General features: G+C 51.7%; 3 protein-coding genes across 3 annotated transcripts; 2 read left to right on the plus strand and 1 right to left on the minus strand.

Annotated features, from left to right (window-relative positions):
• Positions 1-2,571: 2,571 nt before the first annotated feature.
• On the plus strand, positions 2,572-5,786 carry TGME49_283530 (small rab-related GTPase; the record flags this gene model as incomplete). The annotated part of the gene is made up of 6 exons (XM_018781901.1): positions 2,572-2,796; positions 2,932-3,041; positions 3,943-4,012; positions 4,372-4,433; positions 4,660-4,768; positions 5,724-5,786. 6 exons carry the CDS (start codon positions 2,572-2,574, stop codon positions 5,784-5,786), a joined length of 639 nt encoding a protein of 212 aa, XP_018637752.1.
• Positions 5,692-12,761, minus strand: TGME49_283520 (hypothetical protein; the record flags this gene model as incomplete). The annotated part of the gene is made up of 1 exon (XM_002369070.1): positions 5,692-12,761. The coding sequence occupies one exon, from the start codon at positions 12,759-12,761 to the stop codon at positions 6,213-6,215; it is 6,549 nt and encodes a 2,182-aa protein (XP_002369111.1). The 3' UTR covers positions 5,692-6,212.
• Positions 12,762-14,640: 1,879 nt separating this feature from the next.
• TGME49_283510 (hypothetical protein) lies at positions 14,641-21,540 on the plus strand. Its single transcript, XM_002369069.1, has 8 exons — positions 14,641-15,526; positions 15,935-15,985; positions 16,507-16,907; positions 17,265-17,358; positions 17,733-17,776; positions 18,067-18,211; positions 18,533-18,623; positions 20,646-21,540. Exons 1-8 carry the CDS (start codon positions 15,445-15,447, stop codon positions 20,683-20,685), a joined length of 948 nt encoding a protein of 315 aa, XP_002369110.1. The 5' UTR covers positions 14,641-15,444; the 3' UTR covers positions 20,686-21,540.
• The last annotated feature ends 248 nt before the right edge of the window (positions 21,541-21,788 follow it).

Raw genomic sequence — 21,788 nt, forward strand, 5'->3', positions numbered from 1 at the left:
GTGTGTATCTGAGATAGCACCATCGGCAGTGCAGGGAGACTGGGGATGATTTTTACCCAGGCACCTTTCCTTGCACTTAGGATGTGTAAAGAGTCACTGGAACCCGTGGGACAGAGGGTAACTATGTCTACTTGACACCTGCTACACTGACGCGTACGTATGCCTCTTCCTGTGGGTCAGACACGTAACTAGCAGGCATATGCCTGCTAATGGACTGGACCCACGCACTTGACATGAACGCACTACTGACAAGTTTGCATTGTTCTGCATCGGCAATGATTCAGTCCGATTGTTCTCACAAGCCCAAAGCTTTCGGTAACGCGGTGTCAGATGATGGGCATTAATTCATCGGAAGGTGTGCCTCCCGCTTCTCTTCCTTGTTGCTATCCAGTGAGGTCGGTTATGATATTGAGCAGCGTCCATGTTCTTCTTTGGCGTGCACAGTAGTACATGAAATGCCAGTGCGGCTTGATATGCTTTGCTGTGATTTTGGAACGTTACCAGGAGACCCTCGAAAATTTTTTCGTACTGCAGTGAACGTGGCACCCTTTCTCAGTCTTGTTCCTGTAACATAGCCTTGACGCCGGCACTCACGCGGATGATAATTCATGGCTACTGATTTGAACTTTACAACGCAGGTGATGTTCCACTAGCCCTTTTTTGTCATTTGAAGAACCACCCGTGCTCGGAGATTACGCCTACAAGAACTGTCTACATCCGTACTATCCTATCTATTTCTTTTGCCGGCCGCGCCAATCGCCCAACACAACTCAGCTGGTAGGTGGCCATTGTTGACATGGTTGATAGTTATCGCTGTGTGGGAGGTGCATGATTCAAAGCATGAGGGTTCCGTGTGTCTGGCACCCGGCAGAAAACTGGTGGCAGATGCGCAGAACGAATGCCCAGGAAAATTCGGGTCCCGCGTCAACTTCGTTCACACTTCAAAGGTGAAACATACCTTTATAAATGCCGAGCCAGCTTGTTGTGCCTACCACAGCTTGTTGCGTTGGCTTGATGAACAAAAGGGGTACCGCTGTCATTTCCATGTGAAATGTGTTCGGCCCTTGCACGACAGTAGTAGTGTGGCTTAACAGAGAGATTGCAACGGACACGCCTTCTGGCTGAGAAATTGGAGTCCTTTTTTTCTGGCTACAGCATTTAATAGAATTCGAGTACACAAGTGACAGAACGGCGCCCACAGGTTCGTCGTTCCTTGATTTAACACCCATTTGGTGATTTCGACAGCTAGGCGAACACACTTACGGTTTCGGCTGCGGCATCCGTATTTCTTGGATTTACCATCCGTTTTGAAATTCGGCCCACTGGGAGCAGCTGAGCAATATCGTGACAGCCAGCTTGTGTGGAAGAGTAGTGTCGTTTTGCACGAGATGCATCGTAAGTGATCTGTTGGTTTGAACCTCCCTCATGTGACGTTTATTCTTCTTTGTTGGCTCATCTTAAATCGGTTTGTTCGCCTACAAGCATTGCCCGTTGACAATCCCTGTACCACCACCGCCTACACTGTCTCATGAATTGGGCCACATTCGGAAGTACCCGATGGTAACTTAATGAGACATGAAAGGGACTCCCGAACGTGCTGGGTGCCAGAGGCTCAGTCCTTGGAGTAGAGCGGTGCAGAACTTTGTTGCTCAAAAACATGTTCGATCTCTGTGACTTTTCAAAACCGCATGCGGGCGCGGGGTCCAGGTTGGCAGCTGAAACAACTTGCGGATAGGTGAATCATGATATAAGCAGCCAAATCGTATAGGACGAATGGAGATTTCTGTTAACACCATCAAAGCTGCTCTCAGTGCTCCTCGACGAGCCTGTCTGCAGCACTTCCAGTGCGATGACAGTGCCGTGGCAGTAGATGAGTGGCGAGACTTGACAAGCCGGTCCTCCACGGACAGATTCGCATTCACAAGAAACGTTTTGGCCGGGAAGTTGAGAATTTGTGTGCAGATGAACTTCCATGAAGCAACATGCGTATGGTTCAGTCGTATTCTTTGTACCCACACAGCTCGCCATCCTTCTTGAAACTCATCACCGGTAGACGACAAAACTTTGGAACTCACGAAATATCTGTTTCTTGTAAGTGTGAGTGTTAGATTTGCTTGGAAAGCTAGTCTCTCTGATGTAACCCAAACGCAACCCTTCACAAGAAGGGGTGGTTCATGACTTTTTGGTTCTTGAAGGAGTCGAAAATTTAGATGTTTTTTCGACCAGCGTGTATTTTGGTCGCAACGCTGCTGAGCACACCGACTCAGACACTAGCGGCCTCTCTGTAACACCAGGTCACGGGGAAGGCGCTTCGCGAGTAATCGAGAAACTCCAGCTTCCAAGACACCATGGAATGCCATGGTTTACGCAGAAGCTACCAGCCCTATTCTTTACTCAGCGGAAACAACTTCATTACCCGGCACTGAAAGCTCTCTCAGGGTGTCTGGCAGGCTTGTTCACTTGTGTGTTGTCCAGAGATCATTTGAAGGTGACAGTAGGACATAAACGCCTACACTTCTGGTCCATTGGTGTTGTCACTGCCGCATCACGCCTGCCCAGAATCCGCCAGCCATGGCGCTGCTCGAAGAGAGTTTCGACAACTCTGTAAAGGTCATAATTGTGGGAAATGGCACTGTCGGCAAATCGTCTTTGATTACTCGATTTTCTGATGGCAAATACACCAGCGACTATAAAAAAACGCTCGCTGTTGATTTCATTGAAAAAACTAGACAAATAAAAAAGAACGACGGAGGCGACGAGACTCTTACTTTTTTCCTCTGGGATACAGCAGGACAAGTGAGTTACATGAAAAATCACAGACGGCAACGCCGTGTTTCCCGTAGAGGAAGTCATTCAGCGACGAAACGAAGTTTAGCACTCAGACCTGAAACCTGTACTCTGTTCGGCGGTGTAATTTCGCTATAATATCAGGAGGAATACAACAGTATCACTCGAGCGTACTACCGAGGAGCGAGCGCCGCCGTAATTGTATTTTCTACAACTGACCGAGCCAGTTTCCATGCAGTCCACCACTGGCACAGGTGAGATGCTTTCAGTCAGTAGAAGTTCAGGTCTAACCACTGGCGAATTAACATTGTCAACACAACACGTGTCTCAATAAACGGTCACCGGTGAGGCAATTGCGCGGTAGAAAACAAATGGGAGAAACTCCTTCTGTACGACTCGCCAACATGAAAAAGTTCGAATAGGGAACTCGAAATTCAACCGGCAACCGTTAAGGTTGTCGAGAATCTTTACAGCATGCGATGCGTTTGCAGCTCGGTCATAAACAGCGTAGAGCCTAAATTGTCAATCGTAGCAGGAGAGACGTTGAAAAGGGAGATCTTGGAACACGTCAAGTGTCGACATCAAATTTATTTGTTACACACTGGCGGAGCGTGTCTGCGGACAGACAACAATGTGGTCGTTCGAAGGCAACACGACGTTTTGCATTTGAAGTGGCGTAAGCATGCTGCCGGCTTGAGTTTGGCTCGCATTACCAGATCTGTATCTAATGATGCTAGCGGGTCTCTTACAACTCCACAGGAGTCACTCTTCGTAGGCAGAAGGCCATCATTGTCTAGTGGCACATCACTTCCGCTCTTCAAATCGCCGCAAAGAGACCAGCCGACCACAGCATTTTTCACAGTGCTCTGCACTTCTGTTTGATGCGGTGAGGTGTGCCAACCTGATGTTTCTGTTTTTCTGTGGCTAGAGCCAAAAACCTCCCTAATGCCGCGAGCAGTAGTCTCACCAGAAGCTGCGAAAATCGTGGACGTGAAACTCGTTACCAGAATGCGTTGTGCAAAAACCAGAATTTCCATATCCGCCATGGAGCACGAGGGCATCACGGTTACGTGTCTGAAATACACTCCCGCACCTACAGCGACTGTGCACGAGAAAAAACCATAGTTCGATGAGTGGTTGAATCTTATATATCAGGAAAATTACGGAGGAATGTGGCGATGTAATATGTGTACTCGTCCAAAACAAAATCGATTTACTTGACCAGGTATGTATTCTGTAGTCTCTTATTATTACAAGCCCTCCCCAGCCAAGGACCGGACCCCGTTTGCGCAAATTTGACATCTCAGACCCTTGACCCCCTCCACCTAGAACATCAGTGCTGCGAGGCTTTGGGAGGTCGTTTCCAGCCGGTGGCCTCCCGACATAAACAAGCCGCAGAGACGCTGGTTTCCGCTCAGATGGCCGATTCCTGATTCTACAGTCACTGTTGAGTTCAAGCGTGCGTTAGTTGTAATGTCTTCTCACGTGCCTTTCGGGTATAATCCGCATTGGTCGAACTACCTGTGTATCGATTCCCACATCCCAGCTCAGACGTCATTCTGTATATCGCATACACGTCGTTAGGCGGCTGTCACACCAGCAGAAGTTGCGGAGCTGAGAAAACAGTTGAATGTGGAACTCTTCAGGTAAGCGGAAAGGCTCTACGACACGGACGAACTGTCGGACAGTCCACCGCGCTAAGGGGTGAATACGTACGTTGCACCGGAAAATCGGACCCAGAAAACGGAGAATACGTGAGCGGAGATGCCATAACGAACGTCAACTGACAATGAGTTCGCGGTATATCAGCGCAAGAAGCCTGACTGTGCACCCCGGGTCTAACATCTTCCCCGTGTTCCACGGCTGGCGCAGGACTTCGGTGAAAGACAACATAAACATCGAAGCCGTGTTCGACTACATCGGCCGGGAGTTTCTTGAGCCATCTCAAAGCCATTCAGAGCAAGAAAAGAACACGGACGAGGTTCGTCTATCCAGATTGTTATACAAAAGTGATGAAGGTTTTCGCTTTGGCATACGAACATAACTGCAACTGTTTTAACTTCCTTCATCTTTTCCAACAGAGACAGCCACTGTTGTGGCCTATGCGGATGTTCCTCTTAACGCCTGATTATGCAGGCAAGCTAGCACAGTGCCGCGGATAGGACATAAGGAGCGAGAAAATGAGAAGCAAGACAGAAGCAGAAACCAATGGAATGGTGTCTCCTTGAATTTTCGTGTTTCTCTGTGCCACTGTTGACTCAGACATTGTTGTAGTCTAGAAACAATGCGGTACACTTGTGTCTGCCCTGACGAGAGCGTGCCCAAAAGAATAAATACCTACCCCTCTTGTATCCCTTAGCTGCAGAGTTGCCTTGTTGGTCTCTCTGCGAACAGGAAAGAAGTTCAAGCTCAGAAGCGAGGGATGCGGCACCATCAGGAAAGTCGAAGAACTGTATTCACCACCATTTGAAGCTCCAACACGAAGGGAAACGGGCAGAAGAGAGACACGTATCTCGGTTGAGACGCGTGTTCAGGAGTTGTGTATCGGAGTGAAAACTTGACGCAGGGGCTCCGCGTTGTGCTTCTGTAGCTTTTGCGCGCTACTATTGAACCGAGTGAAGTGGCTAAGCCAAAGCAAGTCATTCGGGATGCTGTGTGCGTCCGGTTCCTCATGAAGCGTAAGATACCCTATAGGTCACTTGGTACCCATCGGCATGCTGTGTGCATTTTCCTTGGGCATATGTTCACTTTTTAAGCTAACTGCTTCTCTGCGCCTGTTCGAGCCCATACCAATAGTCCAGCGGTTTCTTCACCGGTGCACGTGAAATGCTTCTAGACTTCGAGCGAATCCGTGCCTTGCGGGGGAGTATGAAGGTGCATAGTATTAGATCTCTTGAATATTTCAGGGTTTAGGCAAATCTTAATGTTCGCTTTAGTCGCGCTGCACCGAAAATATTTTCCTGTCTTCGAACAATCACGGCGTCGCCTCGCAAGCGTAAACGTATTGTCTGTCGTTTTGTCCACACGCATATCAACACACTCCCGCCTTGGTTTCTTCTCACGATCCCAGGACTCCAGGAAGCTGCATCCACCTCATGCCTCTTGAGCTCAGTTAGAATCACAAACGGCACTGAAACAGAAAGTCGCTCTCAGATACCGTCAGACTAAAACCGCTGCCGGCAGAATGGTTAACCCTTTGTAGAAGGGAAAACGGAAAGATAAGAGACGGGAGAGAATGACAGTACTGCAGATTTCCACGTGCACCGCACTCTCGACACTAACCTACGGGGAGCTTTGGTGCAATTAATCACACAATGTGTTATCACCCCCGCTCCTCCAAAGCATCAGCTGATGACCAGCATATCGCTTCGGAGCCGTAGAGAGACGCCCACTGCATCCTGGCATCAACCGAAGAGCTTCGCGGCTCAGCCACTGCCTTGGGACTCTTCATCGTCTTCGGCATCGCTGGGTACGTCGTCGTCATCTTCTGTGAGCCAATCTGAAAACACGGTTTCCCTCTGTTCGTCTCGTCCCTTCTTGCCACCCAAAGCAGCCACCCCAGCGCTCGGTGCCTTCACCTGGACCCCCGCTTTCCTATTTTGCACAGTCCCAGCAGCAAAGGTCCCTGCATACAGCGGAGCTAGCGAGTTGGCAGAAAACGGTCGCACCATATTGTGTGGCAAAAAGGGAGGTGAAGGGTGGGACGGAAGGATAGGGGCGGCCGATAAAAGAAGCGGCGGTGGAGGGCGTGGGCCGCCCGGTGCGTCAGGCAACACAAACGAGGGCAGTGGCTTGGGCTCGGCCCCTTCAGGTAACGGTCCCGTATGTCCTGTTGATCCTTGTTTTGACGACACATGTATAAAAAGAGATGTCGCTGCATGCGCACTCAATGTACAACCAAACAAAAGTCTATCATGGCGCCTGTACGGAGGAAGAGTGGCCGAGCTGGAGTAAAGCAAAAACGACGGCGTCGAAGTGGCGAGGAAAATGTAGGAACCGTTTTCGTGAACAGCCATCGAGGCCACCCGACTGCTAGTTGCTCCTCCACCTCCTCCACGGGAACTGCGCCCGCGTAAAGAAAAACAATTATCTTCTTCCAGTGTAATGAAACAATTGAACTGAATTTCACGAAACGACTGCGGATCATCCCTCTGCTTCGGTTCTGTCACCGAAGAGCCACCAGATTGCAGTCTCAGCTTATCTATCCGTTGGGCTCTTGACAAATCCCCTGCCGACGGTCCCAGACAACGGCCGTGCTTCGTCACAGACACACTGGGAGCCACTGGCGGCGTAATTGATTGTCGGAGAGTAGAATGGGGGGTAGATGAAGATCTTGTAGGGAGAGAGGAACTTCCTTGAGAACCATCTGTTCTTGACATGATTGTACTCAGAGCTGGAAGCTCACTCGACGGAGAGGAAATGAGGAAGGACGCGTTCGAGTCGACAGAAGATGGAGGAAACTTCCAAACAGGCAGAATTGGCAGGCGATTGAGAAACGCATTCGCAGTCTCCTCACAGCTTTGCTCCTTCGTCGACTTTTGAGTATTCCATAGATTACCGTGTGGCGAGGCACTAATTCCGACGGCTGGATCGATCTTCCTTGTCCTCTTCTGCGCTTCAGCCGTTCGCCTCTCCTGATTTTGCCCCTTCCGTCCACTGCAGTTCCGACTCGAATTCCCACCGCACACACCGCCGTTTTCAGGAACTGTCTCCTTTTGTGTCGCATTCGCTGTTTTGCGCCAGCACAAGTTCTCCTCATTTCCTGGATGTGCCACAATAACGCGAACACGCCGGGGTCTCGCGATCGTCCTCTTCGCCGAAGCCGATCCGCAACATGCTTCACACTTCTCTTTAAGAAGCGCATGCTCCAGGAGCCCATCGTTTTTTGCATCTATCGAGGGGCACAGAATAATACGTGTGTCTCCATGTTCGTCTTCCACCTCCTCTCTTTCCGCGTCGCCTTTCAACAATTTTCCAACTGTCTTATAAATTGTTTCCGAGGACAAATCTTCGCCTTTCAACCTCTGACACCCAAATGTGATGCAGTCTATGCTACTTTCACACGAATGTACCTTTTCAGTTTTCTCCTGATCCGATCTCGGGTGCAGTATATGAAGGTTGTCTCGTGTTTTCACCCTTCCCAGAGAAGCGCTCCTCTCCAAACTTCTGGACGGAACCAGCATGAGAGAAACTGTGAGGACAGAGGCACGGCCGAAAGCGTCGACGCAGAAAAGCTGCTGCCTTCTGGTTTCTGCCTTCATGAAACTTGTCTCTGTCTCCGATGTGGGACACGACTGCGGTAAAAGAGCTTTTCTCTCTGTCTTCTTGTGGGCTGCAGCAGGTGGTTCCTCCACCGAGCCCCGATGAGACTGGTCCGACACGGAGCCTTGTGTCGCAGAAAGGTTTTGAAAGTCGCGGCGCGGCGACGGCATGCCAGAGACCATATCAGCCGAACGGAGAACGTCAGAAGGGTGAACATGTGCGTCAGAAGAAGGCACGGAAGATACGCGCTCCCGTTTTCTGGCAGCAAGGCTAACTGGCTCACCACAGTTCCTGGAGACCCACCGGCGATCCTGGATGGATGCAAGAAGCGGCACAGACAAGCTCGAGGTTCCTGTCTGTCTCACACAAATGTCCTGAGCTCGTGCGAGATTATAAAAGGCGGTGTCTGAGATGGGGAGCAAGCGCATGCAGTTCCTCTGAATTGCTGACATTCCCGGCAAGCCGGAGGACCGGAAGACGTTGAAAAGCACAGATGGATAAAAAGAAGCAGGTCGGAAGAGTTCACACAAACACAGAGACGACACCGTCCTTTTTGCTAGAGCTCGAATTTCTCTCATCTTCTGTCTTCCTGCCTGTCGGTCTCTTCTGAATCCTTCAGACGCATTTTTGCTTATTTCCTGTACCTTTTGTCGTCCCACTCTTCGCGCCACTCGGACAAAGCCATGCTCAAGCTCCTCCTGTAGCCAGCGACGCATCTTCGCCTTAACAAGAGACTCAACCCCCCCGCAGACTCCACACTGGAAGTCAGTCCCCACCACGGAAAGCTTGTTCGTCTTGATGTCACAAGATCCCTTCTGTTGTTTAGGCGTGGCCTCTCTCTTCTCACAAGGACTCTGGCTCTTCCGTTCACCGGCCTGTGACGGGCGAGAGAAACCACTATTTCTTTCTGCCACCCTCGAACAAGGAGAACATGCGAGAGAGGCTGCGCGAATGGTCTTCACTGCTGTCGAAAGAGGTTCGGCAGACGCCTGCTGCAGAAAGAAAGGCGAGTCTCCGAAGACAAACAAAGCGGACGCAGCATAGCGCAGCACTTGAGTAACGTTTCGGTAGTGATGTAGAAGAAGGTTCTGCAGGAAATACATTTGTCCTTTCTGCAGAGGAGACACGAGATTCTCACTACGCAGCTCTCGTCTCAACCCAGACGCAGTCAGGACGAGAGACAGAGGTGGCGGCGTAGCCGTCGCCCTCTCCGCCGGTAGCGTTTCTCCTTTCTGTGTGTGTCTCTCTTGGTCCCTGTCAGCGACGGCGCTCGCAAGGAACAGTTGCGTGTAGAGGCGCATAATGCTCGAGGCAAGAGCGGGGGAAACACAATTCGCAGTTTCTCTGGAGTTTGGACTCGCTTGAGATGAGTCCTGGAAGCCAGTCGTGTCTGATGACCGGAGAAGGCAAGCTTCAGGCTCGGCACCCGACGCGGTGCGCGCCTTCCGCTGTCCATTGGGATGACTAGTCTCCTGTTTCCGTTTCTTGCTCACCCTTGGTGCATCAGACAAAGCGGATGTCTGTGTCGTGTCAGTCTGAGTTTCGCCACAAGACGCGGGGGCTTCGTCGCCGCTGGCGACAGCGGGTGCTTCTTTGCCTTCTAGAAGACAGTGAAGGCGTGAAAGAGAACGTGCGACATCCTCCGCCATCTCGTGCGTCAGCGGGCGAGAAGCATGGGGCAATCGCGAGTGAAGCAGCTTCAGAAGCTGCCGTTGTTGGTGCCTCGCTAACTGGGACATGACCAGGTGTTGATCAAACCGGTGGGAGAGAAGCAGTCCAGAGAAAGCGGCCCCGACCGCCATAGACAGATGAGCGTATGCAACAGATCGTGCTAGTTCTGTGTGAGAAATGGAGGGCATACGTGAACACCCCGACCCTAATGAAGCCATCGCTGGGCGAATCCCCGTGCCACATGGTTGACTCAGGGAGGGGAGCGAAATGCGCAAAGAGGGAAAGGAAGTGAAAATTGAAGACGGGGCGCTCGAGAGACGCAGCAGATCAGCCGCCAACGCAAGAAGAGAAACACTGGACGCTTGGCGCGTGGAGGAGCCTCCGCATGCCCCGAGAATAACAGAGTCAAGTGCGCGAAACTGGGAACTCGACCAGACTGCTTGGTGGGTACAGGCGAACTGGTATTGACCGCCAGAAGCGCAAATGTTAAGCGCCGATGAACCTTCGGCACCCAGAGATGCGCGCTCTTCTCTTTCTTCCTCTGAACCTCTCTCTGTGCAGCTGGGAGGCAACGGGTCGAAGACGTCCAGATGGTGGGGGGAGGAAAAACCCGGTGCGACAGCTGTTTCATGGGTGTTTGAAGTGTGCGTTTGGATGCACCTGGATGATTCATCTCTGCGCTGACTCAAAATGTGTTTCGTTGCAAAGCGCAAAAAGAGCCGTTGTTCTTGTGAAAACCACGGTGCCTTCCACCCCTTTTCTCCCTCACGCTGCCCTGTAACAACCTCGGCTAACCTCGTCTTTCTGGGACCTGCCTCTGCCACTCGGCACTCTTCCTCAACACCGCCGTCATATTTTCTTGGCGACTGGCTCGTGTGAGAATGAGGGACAGAGGATGCACCATCTTTCTCCTTCATGCCGTTCGTCCGAGCATGAGACGAATGCTTTCCCCCGTCGGTGTTTTTCGTCGTTTCCGTTGCTTCCTCCTGCAATTCGTTTGCTTCAGCTGCGCTATCGGCGCTACTTCGCCTAGCACCCCCTCTCCCGTCCGCTCTCGCAAAAGCAGACTGGCCGTTTGGTGTGTCGCTATCGCAGCGTGTCATTCTCCGATTCATCTCTTCGCCAGTCTCAGCCGAGCATGTTGTCGCGGCAGGAACCACGAACGCAGCTGAATTTCGACGTTCATAAGCAGAGTCGCGCTCCGATACTTGTTCGCTTCTTGTCCTTTTAGTTGGCCGAGGTCGGCGACAGTTGCGGGGCTTGAGGACAACTGAAGCATCGCAGCCTGTAAAAATCGACACAGGTTCTGTGTCTGTTCGAAACAGTTGTTCGGATCTACTCATCATGGAAGATTCCACGCCGTTCAAGCAGTCTCCATGTGCCTGCTCTTTGCTTTCGCCTGGTTCGCTCACCTCAGCTACCTGGTCAACACCAGAACACGCGGTTGTGGATCCTCTGCAATGGAGGAGATCGCCGTTTAGTTCTGCCTTTACATGCCCACGAGGCACTTCCCCGTTCCCTTCACCGCCCGCTTCTCGGATATCCACTCCTTTCCGCTGCTCCCTGGCTTCCTGGCTGGTGGCGCACTCCGCATTCTGAGACAACTGAGAGGAAGAACTCGATAGTTCGCCCTCAGCATGGATCATGCACGAAGCGAGTGGAGGAAATGGAGAGTCTCCCCCGTGTTCGCCTTGGAGACAGGCAGCTCGACCCAGGCAGCAGCTACAAATGCAAGGAAGAACGACGCCGTCGTGAGGCACTGACGCCGACGTGAGCCAAGGGACAGTCGTGATGAAGGAAAACGGACGCGCCTGTTCGCAAGAGGATTTCGTCTGGGCGCTCGCCACGGAAGAAGTCGCAGAATCAGCAACACCCGGGGATGAAAACAGGGTAGATGAAGCGTTGTCAGCGGTCACGTGCTTCCCCCGATCTGGGATTCCTCTTGTCAGATCTGAATGGGCAGTTGAAGCAGAACACACGGAGGAAGCCCACGAGGCTGGCGCGGGGCGCTTTGCAACGAAGAAAGGGTGAGGTGAGGCTCGGAGGTCATAAAAAAGGAGCTGGCCTTCCGTGGTGGAAGCTGCGAGCAGCAGAGGATGCAGGTTAGGCAACCAAGCTGTTCCCGAGATGCAAACAGAGGGCGTGGCGGGCAACGAGGCAGAGCATGCATATGCACGTCCCCTTCCCGAAGAGCCACCCGGTGCGTGCATCCACAGTTTCCGCCTTGTTCCACCGACACTCCACAAGGGCGCCAAGTCTGGAGAGTCGCCACACCCCCCAGGCACATGCGACGTGTAATACGTGGTCAGAGGAACAGGAGACACAGAACGTACGCTGTTTGTGAGAAAGACAGTGGAGTCCCCCGCAGGAGGCCGTGCGTAGAAAACGAAGGAAGAAGTGACCAGGTCGTAGACCGAGAGAAGTCGGCTGTTGCCTGTGGTCGCTGGAACAACAGAGAGAAGAGGCGTGATGATGGGGTTGCTCTCCGAACGATGAATGGGTAGGTTCAGAGAGAAGAAGGAGGACGGGGGACAGTCTGCGTCACCGGCTTGACTCTCCCCCGACTCTCCGCTGGTCTCGCCTTCCTCAGCACGCCCAGATGACCAGTGGGAAACAACGCCGTTGCCGCCTTTATCCAGTGCAAGCAGAAGCCGGTCGGACGAAAAGAACTGCCGCACAGCCGTGCACGAACACACTCCTAGAGTCATAGCAGCGGCAGGTCCCGGGACTGACGCCTCGACAGAGGGCACACACTCTGAAGAGCGAAGTGGACACGGTAACCGAAAATCGTTTTGGAAGCGCTCGAAGGCCAACAGCGGCGGAGTGCCACAGCAACAGTTCGAGCAGGCAGCATAGCCTGTGTCAGTTCCCTCTTTGCAGCCAGCTGCAGGAACCCAGGCGCAGCACGACGGCCTCGCGTTTTTGCTTGCCGGAGAAAAATCTCCACAGAGGCGTCTGTCACCGGAAGCTGCCTTTAAATTTTGACCCAAAAGCTCGGAATGGTAAGAAGCCGCCAGACTAGGTGTATGCACGCCGAGCATCTGAAGGTGCTGGATTGTGTACGGCAGGGTAATTCGACGCCTCGCGGGACAGGCGATCCGAGAACTAGGGAATGAAAGAGATGCCTCTTCGTTCGGTTTCCCGGAGTGGGCGCTGCAGCAGGAGCTTCGGAACTCTTCCTCATCGTGTTCTGAGGCATTTTTCAACAAGGAATGACTTCGCTCAGACGCAGGTGTCGGCCACAGCGCAGGTAGTGCCACGCAGTGACCTTCCGTGGTCCCCAACGTCACTTCGCTCTCATCATATCCGCCCCACCCACCGCTAAAAATGCATGCCGTGATATAGCCAAGACTGGACGTTTTCCGAACGTTCATTTGTGGCTGTGTCGCTGCCGAGACAGGTGTGGCACGTTCCGTCTCAGGATCGAATCGTCCCACACACGTCCCGTCGTCTCCCGACGCTTCAGCACATTCTTCTGTTTTCTTTGAGTGAAGAGGGAAAGACACGTTTCCTTCCTTCCCGCTTGGACTATTTCTGCCTTCATGACTGTATTGTAGGACCGAGCTCGAACGGAATGTCGACTGCTGTTTGCACTCTTCATGGCGTAAAAGTCCGGAGGGCGAGAGACGCTGCGCTGTGGGCAGAGGATTATCGTCCGTTGGGGCTGCCGCCGACTCGTCTGTTGGATGTGGGACTTCTTCCTCTTTTACCTCATCGGCGAAGAACGGAAGCACATGCTGTACGCCATCTCCCAAAGAATAGAAAGACAGAACACCGGCGCCGGTGCTGCTGATCCACCGCATGATCGGAGGCGTCTCCTTTCAGACGGGAAAACGAGGGCATTTAGTCGATTTCGACGGTAGACTCGGTTTCCTTTCAAGAAGGAAAAATACCTTTAGGAACAAGTGAACTGGACGATGCTGTCAAGAACCGACGACACGGCGCGTGGACGAAAAATGGGCGGTCACTAACAGCCAAAGCTGTCTGCATCTCTGGGGCAACATGCGACATCGAAACAGTCAGTGAAGTGGTCTTGGCGGCAAGATGCGTGCTAGCAAGGTATCGTAGACGCAGTGTATCAGAAGAGGCGTGAAAACTGCCGAATGCTCTCACTGGGGCAGAGTTTACACGGAGTTGTCGACTTTCGGCAGCGTGGACAAACATGCCGGAACAGGAAGTGACCCAAACCCGACAAAATTAAGGCAAACCTTTCTCCAGAAACAAATTCGCTGGCCAGCTTGTCTCCGTCGCAAAGGGTTTTTAGACATTTAGAGAGCAACTTCTAAAGCCAGAAAATGCGTACGGCAACCTTCTAGGTGGCAGAGCACTCTAGAAAAGCTGGCCCGTGATCGTGTGAACGCGCGTTGGTCCTTCCCAAACGAGCCGGAAAGCAGATCCTTCGAGCATCCCCCGGCACAATATGGTGACCTGTCTCTCCAAAAAGCTGCCCCTCTGACGGAGTTGGGGTAGATTTGAAGAGCAGGCACATTTGTCCGACGACTGCCTGTTTCTTTCTCTCGGTTTTCCGGAGCATACTGAAGAATCGATTAATATTCTGGTGCTTGAGATGCCAGCCTAGCAGTCTCTACAGCTGCCACAGCGATTTGCGAGAGGTAGGGCCACGAGGTTTTCTTTTGTTTGCGAGAAGCACGCGCGTTCTCTTGAGCTCCGCATGTAGTTTAAAGGGAGGCGGAAGACAGACGAGAGACACCGAGACGGCAAGACAGAGAACGGCCGGAGAAAGGGTCACTCTGGTTTTACGTCCTCTGATCTTTGGCGGAAGAAACCAGCTGCGCGGGTCGCCTGCTCCCGCGACGCCTGTCCCAGTTCGAGCTCGAGGACCAGCTTGAGAGAGCGGCGACTCTGCGGTGGCGCGCAAGTAGGCGGGGAGCTACGCAAACATGCAGAAAAGCCGCTTGTCGCCGCAGATATCTAGGCATATTTGGTGAATCGGCATGTTTTGAGGGGGGATTTTCGAATTCATTTGATGACGAACTTCCTCACAAGCCAGTAAAGAGCGGAGCGGGAGAACTCCGTGCCTGAGCACGAGCCAGACGACACGCGCGTGCCTGCGGCGAATCCTGACCTGCAACTTCTAAGTTGGTCTGAGTTTTCAAGGTTCTTCTACGGAAAGAGGCTGGATCGGATGTACAGATCGGAACAAAACGATTTCCTTCTTTTTTGTTTTCTGCCTGACGTCCTGAATGAAGAAGGGCAGTTTTCTGCCTTCTCATTCCCGTCTCTCCTGCGCGCGGAACGAAGTGACAGCCGCTCCGTGCAGCGAACACGCGAAAAACAGCCGTGGGTGCCCCTTAAATTCCGTGCATCTACATGCTCAGGATTTGTTCCGGTGACTCTTTTGGTTCCGCAGTTGTCTCTCCTGTTTGCGGGTGCGTCCAAGAGAGGTTTCCTGTCGTTGTTCTCTCGGAATTAGATGCCGCTGCAGTGTCGAATATACACCAGGAGACGCTGCGGAGTTTCACTGCGTCATCGTCAGCCCATCCCTCTCTACGATCTTCTTTTTTCAAACCACATAGCAACGCATCGGGGAAGGGTATACACAAAGCTTTCTTCCTCAGTGCCCGTTGAGACGGGCGTTGTTCAGTCGACATCGGAAAGGCTGCCGTCGATTGCAGGTCCCCGAAAGTCTCTCGCCTCCCATCAGCCGTTCCTTGAGGACAAGAAAGTTGACCTTCAGGTTTCAAACAGAAAAATTCATCAAACATGGACTGCTGCGGACTGTGTGCCGATGATGATCGGGACGTGTGGATGACCGACCGCATTTCACCCAAGATTGGCCTCTCCGGTAAGTACCTTGCACACGTGCTGGTTGTCTGGTAGAGTGTTCAGTGACTCTGTTCCACACAGCCACTTGGAGCCATTCGGGAGGCAATGTTCCGCCGCAAATAGACCAAGGAAAGAGTGAGTTTTTTACGATTTGCAAACATGTCTCCAATGGGAGTGTCGACCGGTGGGGATAAACTGTGTGTAGCGATTTAGTGGGAGTTGTAAGTACACACAAGTCTTCTTATGGGACTGGCAAGCCGGTGGCTCTCGACCGAGCAACCCTTTTCCTTTCTTGCGGTGGAGAACATTGGTGCCGGTACGAACCACTCATTCACACGTAGCAGGGATCTGCTGGGAATGTGCTCCACACGGTTACCTATTCTCTCTCTGGCCTTGTCTGGCGTCGAACTGTCATTTTCTGGTGCAGACAGCGACCTTCTCGATTTCCATAGCGATGATGAAATGCCCGTTGCGCCAGGTGAGTGTATTTTCGTCCACGTAGTAAACTGTGGCACAACAGAAGACGCTAGGTGTCTGTCGTGCGGGTGCGCTTCAAATGGATATCCAGTTTGCACGGCGAAGCAAACCGAACGCTGCTTGCTGATGACTGGTAGACACATCGATCTGTCATGCGTCTGAAGTCAACCTTTCTCTTGAGCGTCGTGAATGCCGCAGTGACCTCGTCGTTAACAGTTCCTCAGTGCCATGCTGACACAGCTCAACAGAACAACACCTGGCGTCAGGGGTCGTACATTTCCTTGCCCTTATCAACTTGAAACTGAAAGATGCCTTGGGCAGGAGAGATGGTGCGCAATATGTATATTTATACATAGACGTGTCAGTTTGAGGTCGCGATTTTCACGATTTGTGATTGTCACTGCGGATGAAGAAAACGTAGGCAGTCCCTACTTGTAGTAATACGATGTGGTCGCGCTACTATCGTTTTCTTGTTAATGTTGGGTTTGTGTTACTCTGTTTCCTGCGCTACTTTTGCGTCAGCGGCTCAGTGTCACCGGTCACAGCCCAGCCGCCAGACCTCACGGGTGGCTGCGTCGTTGCCCCAGAAATCGGAACGGTCTCCGGAGACACGCTCCCAGACTTCGCTTAACAGGTTGCGTTCCGGAGGTCAGTTTCCACCCACACGCACATCTTTTGACGAACGTCAGGGCACCACTCCACTTGAACTACAGTCGACCTCGGCAAAGCCGCCATACAGGGCCCCGTCACTTGCCCGAGCAGCCTCCAAAAGGCGAGAGCCCTCTCCCCCAGCCAGAGTTGCTACCCGGTCAAAGGCGTTTGACGGGGATGGCAGCGTTCCACCGCCAATGTCTCCAGCTAAGAGTCTTTCCGCAAATGACAGAGTGCCCACGAAACTGTCTGAATTGACACCAGAAGAAAAGGTAATGACGTTGACGGGGCGGGCACTCGGCGTGGTTTGCAGTGCTTGTGTACGACGATATCAAACTGCACTGATTTGTAACCCGCGTTGCACGCCTTATTGAGGGCAGCGTTGTCTCTGGACCCTACGTGTGTAACGAGCGGTGTTCAGGGGTGCTCAAAATGCACACGTTTCTCAACATGAGCGCGAATCAATGTTCGCATCGTATGCCCTTTGAAATGTTGACACGTTGCCGAGATTCGAATGTACGATGCTGCGTGGGGGTACGATATACTGTTACACCTGTCAGCGGTTCTGTGGGGAATGCCGCTTTTTTTAGACTTCAATTGAGGGCCCTGTCTCGCGTGTTGCCATCCAGGAGGAAGAGAAGAAGAGATTGCAAGCACTCGTTAAAGAATTTGCGAAGGAAGCAGTAGCTGGTTTCTCCATTGAGCGCATTGACAACGACACAGGTAGGTCCCGAGAGAGTTGATTTTTCGGAACTGACACCGCACGACTGCCTAAACGAAACACAGCGACCCCGTTGTCCGCGGGCAGAACCAGGGTCCTAAGCCATGTGCTCGTTCAATAACCAATGTGACTTGATTTTGCAGTGATCTCTTGCTTCAAATGTAAAGTGTGCATCTTACAGGAATTCATTGTTATTTTTTCCACTGATTGAGCTTGCGTGGAAGCAAACTGTAGGGGAGTTGCGGTGGTTCGCCAGTTTCAGCAGTTGAGTGTTTTCCTTCTAAAGACTCCTCTGTCTTGTTGTGTTTAATTAGACGGTAGCGTGCTCATCTAACGTGTCGGCCGCGTTTGTTGTGCGTGTTCTTTTGTTTTGCAGGGGTTCGAGCGAAGACGACCTTCTCCATGGACCGATTCCTCACGGTAGGGGAGCTACGTTTGCTGAGTCAAATCGTTTCGTTGGGTTTTTCAGAGAAGAACCTGTTTACCTTTCAGTTGATGGGCCAATCCGTGCGCGATGCGGTACACTGGCGATAGGTTCTGGGAGTCGATATGATGGAGGTGTCCAGGCAGAGGTGAAGAAATTGGAATTAACAGCGCTTTATTTAGTGCCCTGTGCCGTAGATGGTATACAGGTCCGACCCCTCACGCAAGTGATGCAGGTTGTCAGAGTAGAAGCGTAATTGTTACCTCGTATCCGGTTGCCTCTACAGACGATTGACTTGCGTAACGACGACGACGACAGCCCGTTGCCCCACATGTCACTTCCCATGGAGGATCTGACTGGTATTTTTAAGGGTGACGACGCGGTCTCACATTCATCTATCACCGGTGACTGCGACCTCAACCGTGTTCTTGGTGAGCGCCACTTCGTCCACGAAAACAGTTTGACCACACTGCATCTGTTGGAGTTCGAATGTTAGAAAGCCACTTCGCTGCAGCGTTTTTCGTTGATAACGAGGACACTTCAACTTCTGTCCCAGACGTATTTCACAGTTAACGTTACTTGTAGGTGCTGGCAACGCGGGCGGTCTCCTCTGCGGCAACCAGAAGAAGAGTTTATTCGAAGTGGCCACAAAGATGTGAAGTGACACATTCGCCTCGTAATGTACAGCGTATAAATTCCATATCCAGCTGTACCACCAAGGTCGTCTATGTTCCGTGTGCATTCTTCCGCAGTCTTAACATCGTCAGACAATCCTGATGTTGTTCTTGAAGCAGCGTCACGCCAACATCGGGACAAGGTGTACACTTGCTTGAAGATCCTCAGGTAAGATTCACAGGACCGGAGGTAAAGCACGGTAAAGGGCTTGGTTCTGGCGGTGGTTTGCATGCATCACTTTGTTAGTGGCGTGTGGAAAGCGAACGCGAAGTGCCATGCCAACACCATCTGGTCCGGTGCTGTTGCTGGACAGCTCCACCGTCATGCAGCTAGGAAGACGCATTGGTAGAATGCGTGTGATTCACTGCTTCTTTCGGTTGCTGTTCCCCACATGCTTTCCTGAACCGTTAAAGTGCGCTCATTAGAAAGGGTTGGGATGCTGAAACGCATAGTGCTTCTTTTGTATGAAAAGAGTGTTGTGGTGAATGTGCATGTTGCGCTGGCAGGGTGTGTTGCGTGCTTGTTACTTTGACTAGGGAAACCCCTGTGACTGTGCTAATCTTTCTTGACTACATGTTCTGTGTTTCCCCGTTCGCACCTGCCAAGACTGCTTGCGGTTTCGTGCCGGTGTGGTTGCGCCTAGAGTGTTTGCGAGTCTGTCGTGTCTGAGTTGTGGAAATCGCTTCGTCCTGGTAGCAGTAAGGGGGGCAACGGTGCTAGAACATGCGGCTAGGAGTCAGACAGTTCCCTTCCTTCTTCTAGTGAGGCGAAGGGAATCGCGATAAGATATTCGCTCCAATATTCGCTAATGCGGAAGCAGAAGAACGCCTTACACCAGAAGATGCAAACCCACTTGGCAGACAACTGACATCGGCTTTGCTACAGGGACCGAGAGCTAGTGCAACCTTACGGTACTTGAGGAGAGAGAAATGGAAGTCTACCGGCTTGAGAAGCTGGCCAAAAGTGAATGTCCTTCGTACAGAAGATGTTACCCGATACGGGGACAGGCTGAGCAGAAGCTATTCAGGGTTTAGACTTTTGCCCATTGATTTTTCTCCAGTGAATGCGCTGGCAAGTCTCTTCCTCTATTCTGAACGCGAGTGTGGGCCACTGTGCCGCCTCAAGGGAATTTTTATCTCCAGAGAAATGAGTTGGGTTGTGCATGTGACGGAGTTGTCACTTCTCACTGTACAAGCCACGAGGGGCAAATGCAGAACTCGTGATTCGAAGGCTTTCTGTCGACGAGACAATACAGTCAGATACCATGGAGCCACTGCAAGTGCTGAATAGAAATACTCGATTGCAGTTGTGGAGAATCGGGCAAAGCAGGCAGAAGATGCGCCCTTCAAACGGATCAGGCGTTCGAGATTGCTGCACTCTCAATGCAGCAAAGCGGAGATCCGTGTGGGTTTTTTGTGGTCGCATGTCCGAATTGTACTTTGTGCCCACTTCAGCCTGTGAAACAGGTGTCTCTTCCAGTGTGGCGTTTGAAAACTAGTCAGGCATACAAGGAGTTGCGCTTATCTGGCAATTTCTTGTGTCTGCGCTGGCGCGAACTATGTGACCGCGTGCGTCTACGGAGATTGATGAAGCTCGGCATCTGTTGATGAAGATCTTGTTTGATAAGAAAGCTGATGCCGACAGTTTGCGAGGAAGATGGGCAGCTGCGTGTTATTAAAACGAGGCAAAAATGTATACGAAGACAACGTCGGATAGCGTGACCCATTGTCCAAGCGCAGTATACGGGAGATTGAGAGTTACCGCAGGCACGACTAAACTGTCTCGCACCTCCCAAGCTATGCTTCGTGGCAGCTCCAGCGAATTATGTCAATGGCTTATCGGATGTCCGATATCGATTGGGGCAATTTTACCAAGGAAATTTGGATACAGCTGGCATGGGATTTCTGAGTTTATCGCGGAAATGTTATCAGTCGTTGTATCAAATGTTTTCTCCATGTGCTGCGTCTGTGAGAGAATTCGTTTGAGGGCGCAGGTCCATTCCACTGTGTAACGTCGATTATGTCGTGGTGTGTCGGGCACGGTGGCTTGTAATTAGTGCGACCACGTCTTTTCATCCTCATGTACGAAATATTTTCAAGAGTGCTGGGAAAGGTTGGATTTTTACGCTTCTTTCTTTTCACAGCTGTCGTGCAATATTGGCGCCGCTCCTGTGCGTCTGTGTGCATTCAGGTTGTCATTTGATATTGCCAGAAAAGATAAGCGGCAGTGAAACAAGCGAAAACGTGCCCCGTAACACTACTGTGGCGACTGTCAAATTCCAATACGTGCTCACCGCGTTCTTGGTTTGAGCCGCTCAGTGTTCTTGAGTATGCGGCGCCGTCAAGCAGTAACAAGGACTGTTCCTTGTCATGCGAGTTGGCACACAGGATCCCAGTTTCAGTGTCAAAATGAAATTAGCAGTGGTATGCCTTCGGAAGTCCTCCGTCTGCCGGTAACAGAGCCAGTATGCGCGCCGTCTGTTTTCTGGTTCTCTATGAAGGAAGGTGTTTTGGGGTTTGTCAGCGTCTTCAGGAGGGGTTGGGGCTGTACTTCGGAAGCGGCGTGAAGTATTGACAACGCTTAGACACAGCGACGTTTCACCAACGCGTTTCCACAAACACGAATGTATTTGAGCAGTCAAATTGGAAAGCGTCAATCAGGGAACGGGTGTCTTCAGTTTTCTTCGGTCGATTAGAAAACAGTCGGTTTCGAGAAGAATCACCGTATCTGAACCGTTTTACGGTGTTCACTATGGGGCGATCCTGTTTCGTAGTCCTCGTAGAGGGAGTTTCTTGGAAGGCGGCGTTGCGGCATGGCTCATTCTCAACGGAACGTTCACTTTTTTCTTATCCGTATTCCTGTCATGGAGTGTCGTTTCGATCCGCTAAGGGGTATATGTGGAATCCCGGCGGATCTGGAACAGCCGTTCGAGGATCATTCAGGTACTACACGAACTACACAAGGAACCTGTTTGCATGCAATTTCCTTGGTTGTAGAGGAGGCAAGTGCCCACGTTGCCACATGTGTTTGCTGTTTCAGGGTCTGGATTTCTTGCACGAAACGACAAATAACACTTGCTTTTGGGGGTTCACTTGCTAACAGCAAAGCGACCATTACCATCAATAAGACGGCGCGTGTAGCACGTTTTTAGTCCGGCCCTTATTTGAATTCGAGTGTCAGTTGAACAGTGGTAGAGAAGCGATAGACTATAAGGATAATAGTTACTGGCAGAGGGCAGAGACTGTGGTACGGTGAAATGCCCGCCTTTTTTCCACGCCCGCCTGTACTCCTGGCAGTTGCGTACGCGCATAGCCACCATGTGTCAGGTGTACT

This window comes from Toxoplasma gondii, chromosome V (assembly GCF_000006565.2).
Source record: "Toxoplasma gondii ME49 chromosome V, whole genome shotgun sequence".
NCBI lineage: Eukaryota > Apicomplexa > Conoidasida > Eucoccidiorida > Sarcocystidae > Toxoplasma > Toxoplasma gondii.

Excerpts from the sequence above, each read along its gene's own strand:
- TGME49_283510 (XM_002369069.1), top strand. The coding sequence starts at position 15,445 with ATGGACTGCTGCGGACTGTGTGCCGATGATGATCGGGACGTGTGGATG. Across the intron at positions 17,777-18,066 it reads CCATGGACCGATTCCTCACG|ACGATTGACTTGCGTAACGA; the intron begins GTAGGGGAGCTA and ends TTGCCTCTACAG. Across the intron at positions 18,624-20,645 it reads ACTTGCTTGAAGATCCTCAG|GTTGTCATTTGATATTGCCA; the intron begins GTAAGATTCACA and ends GTGTGCATTCAG.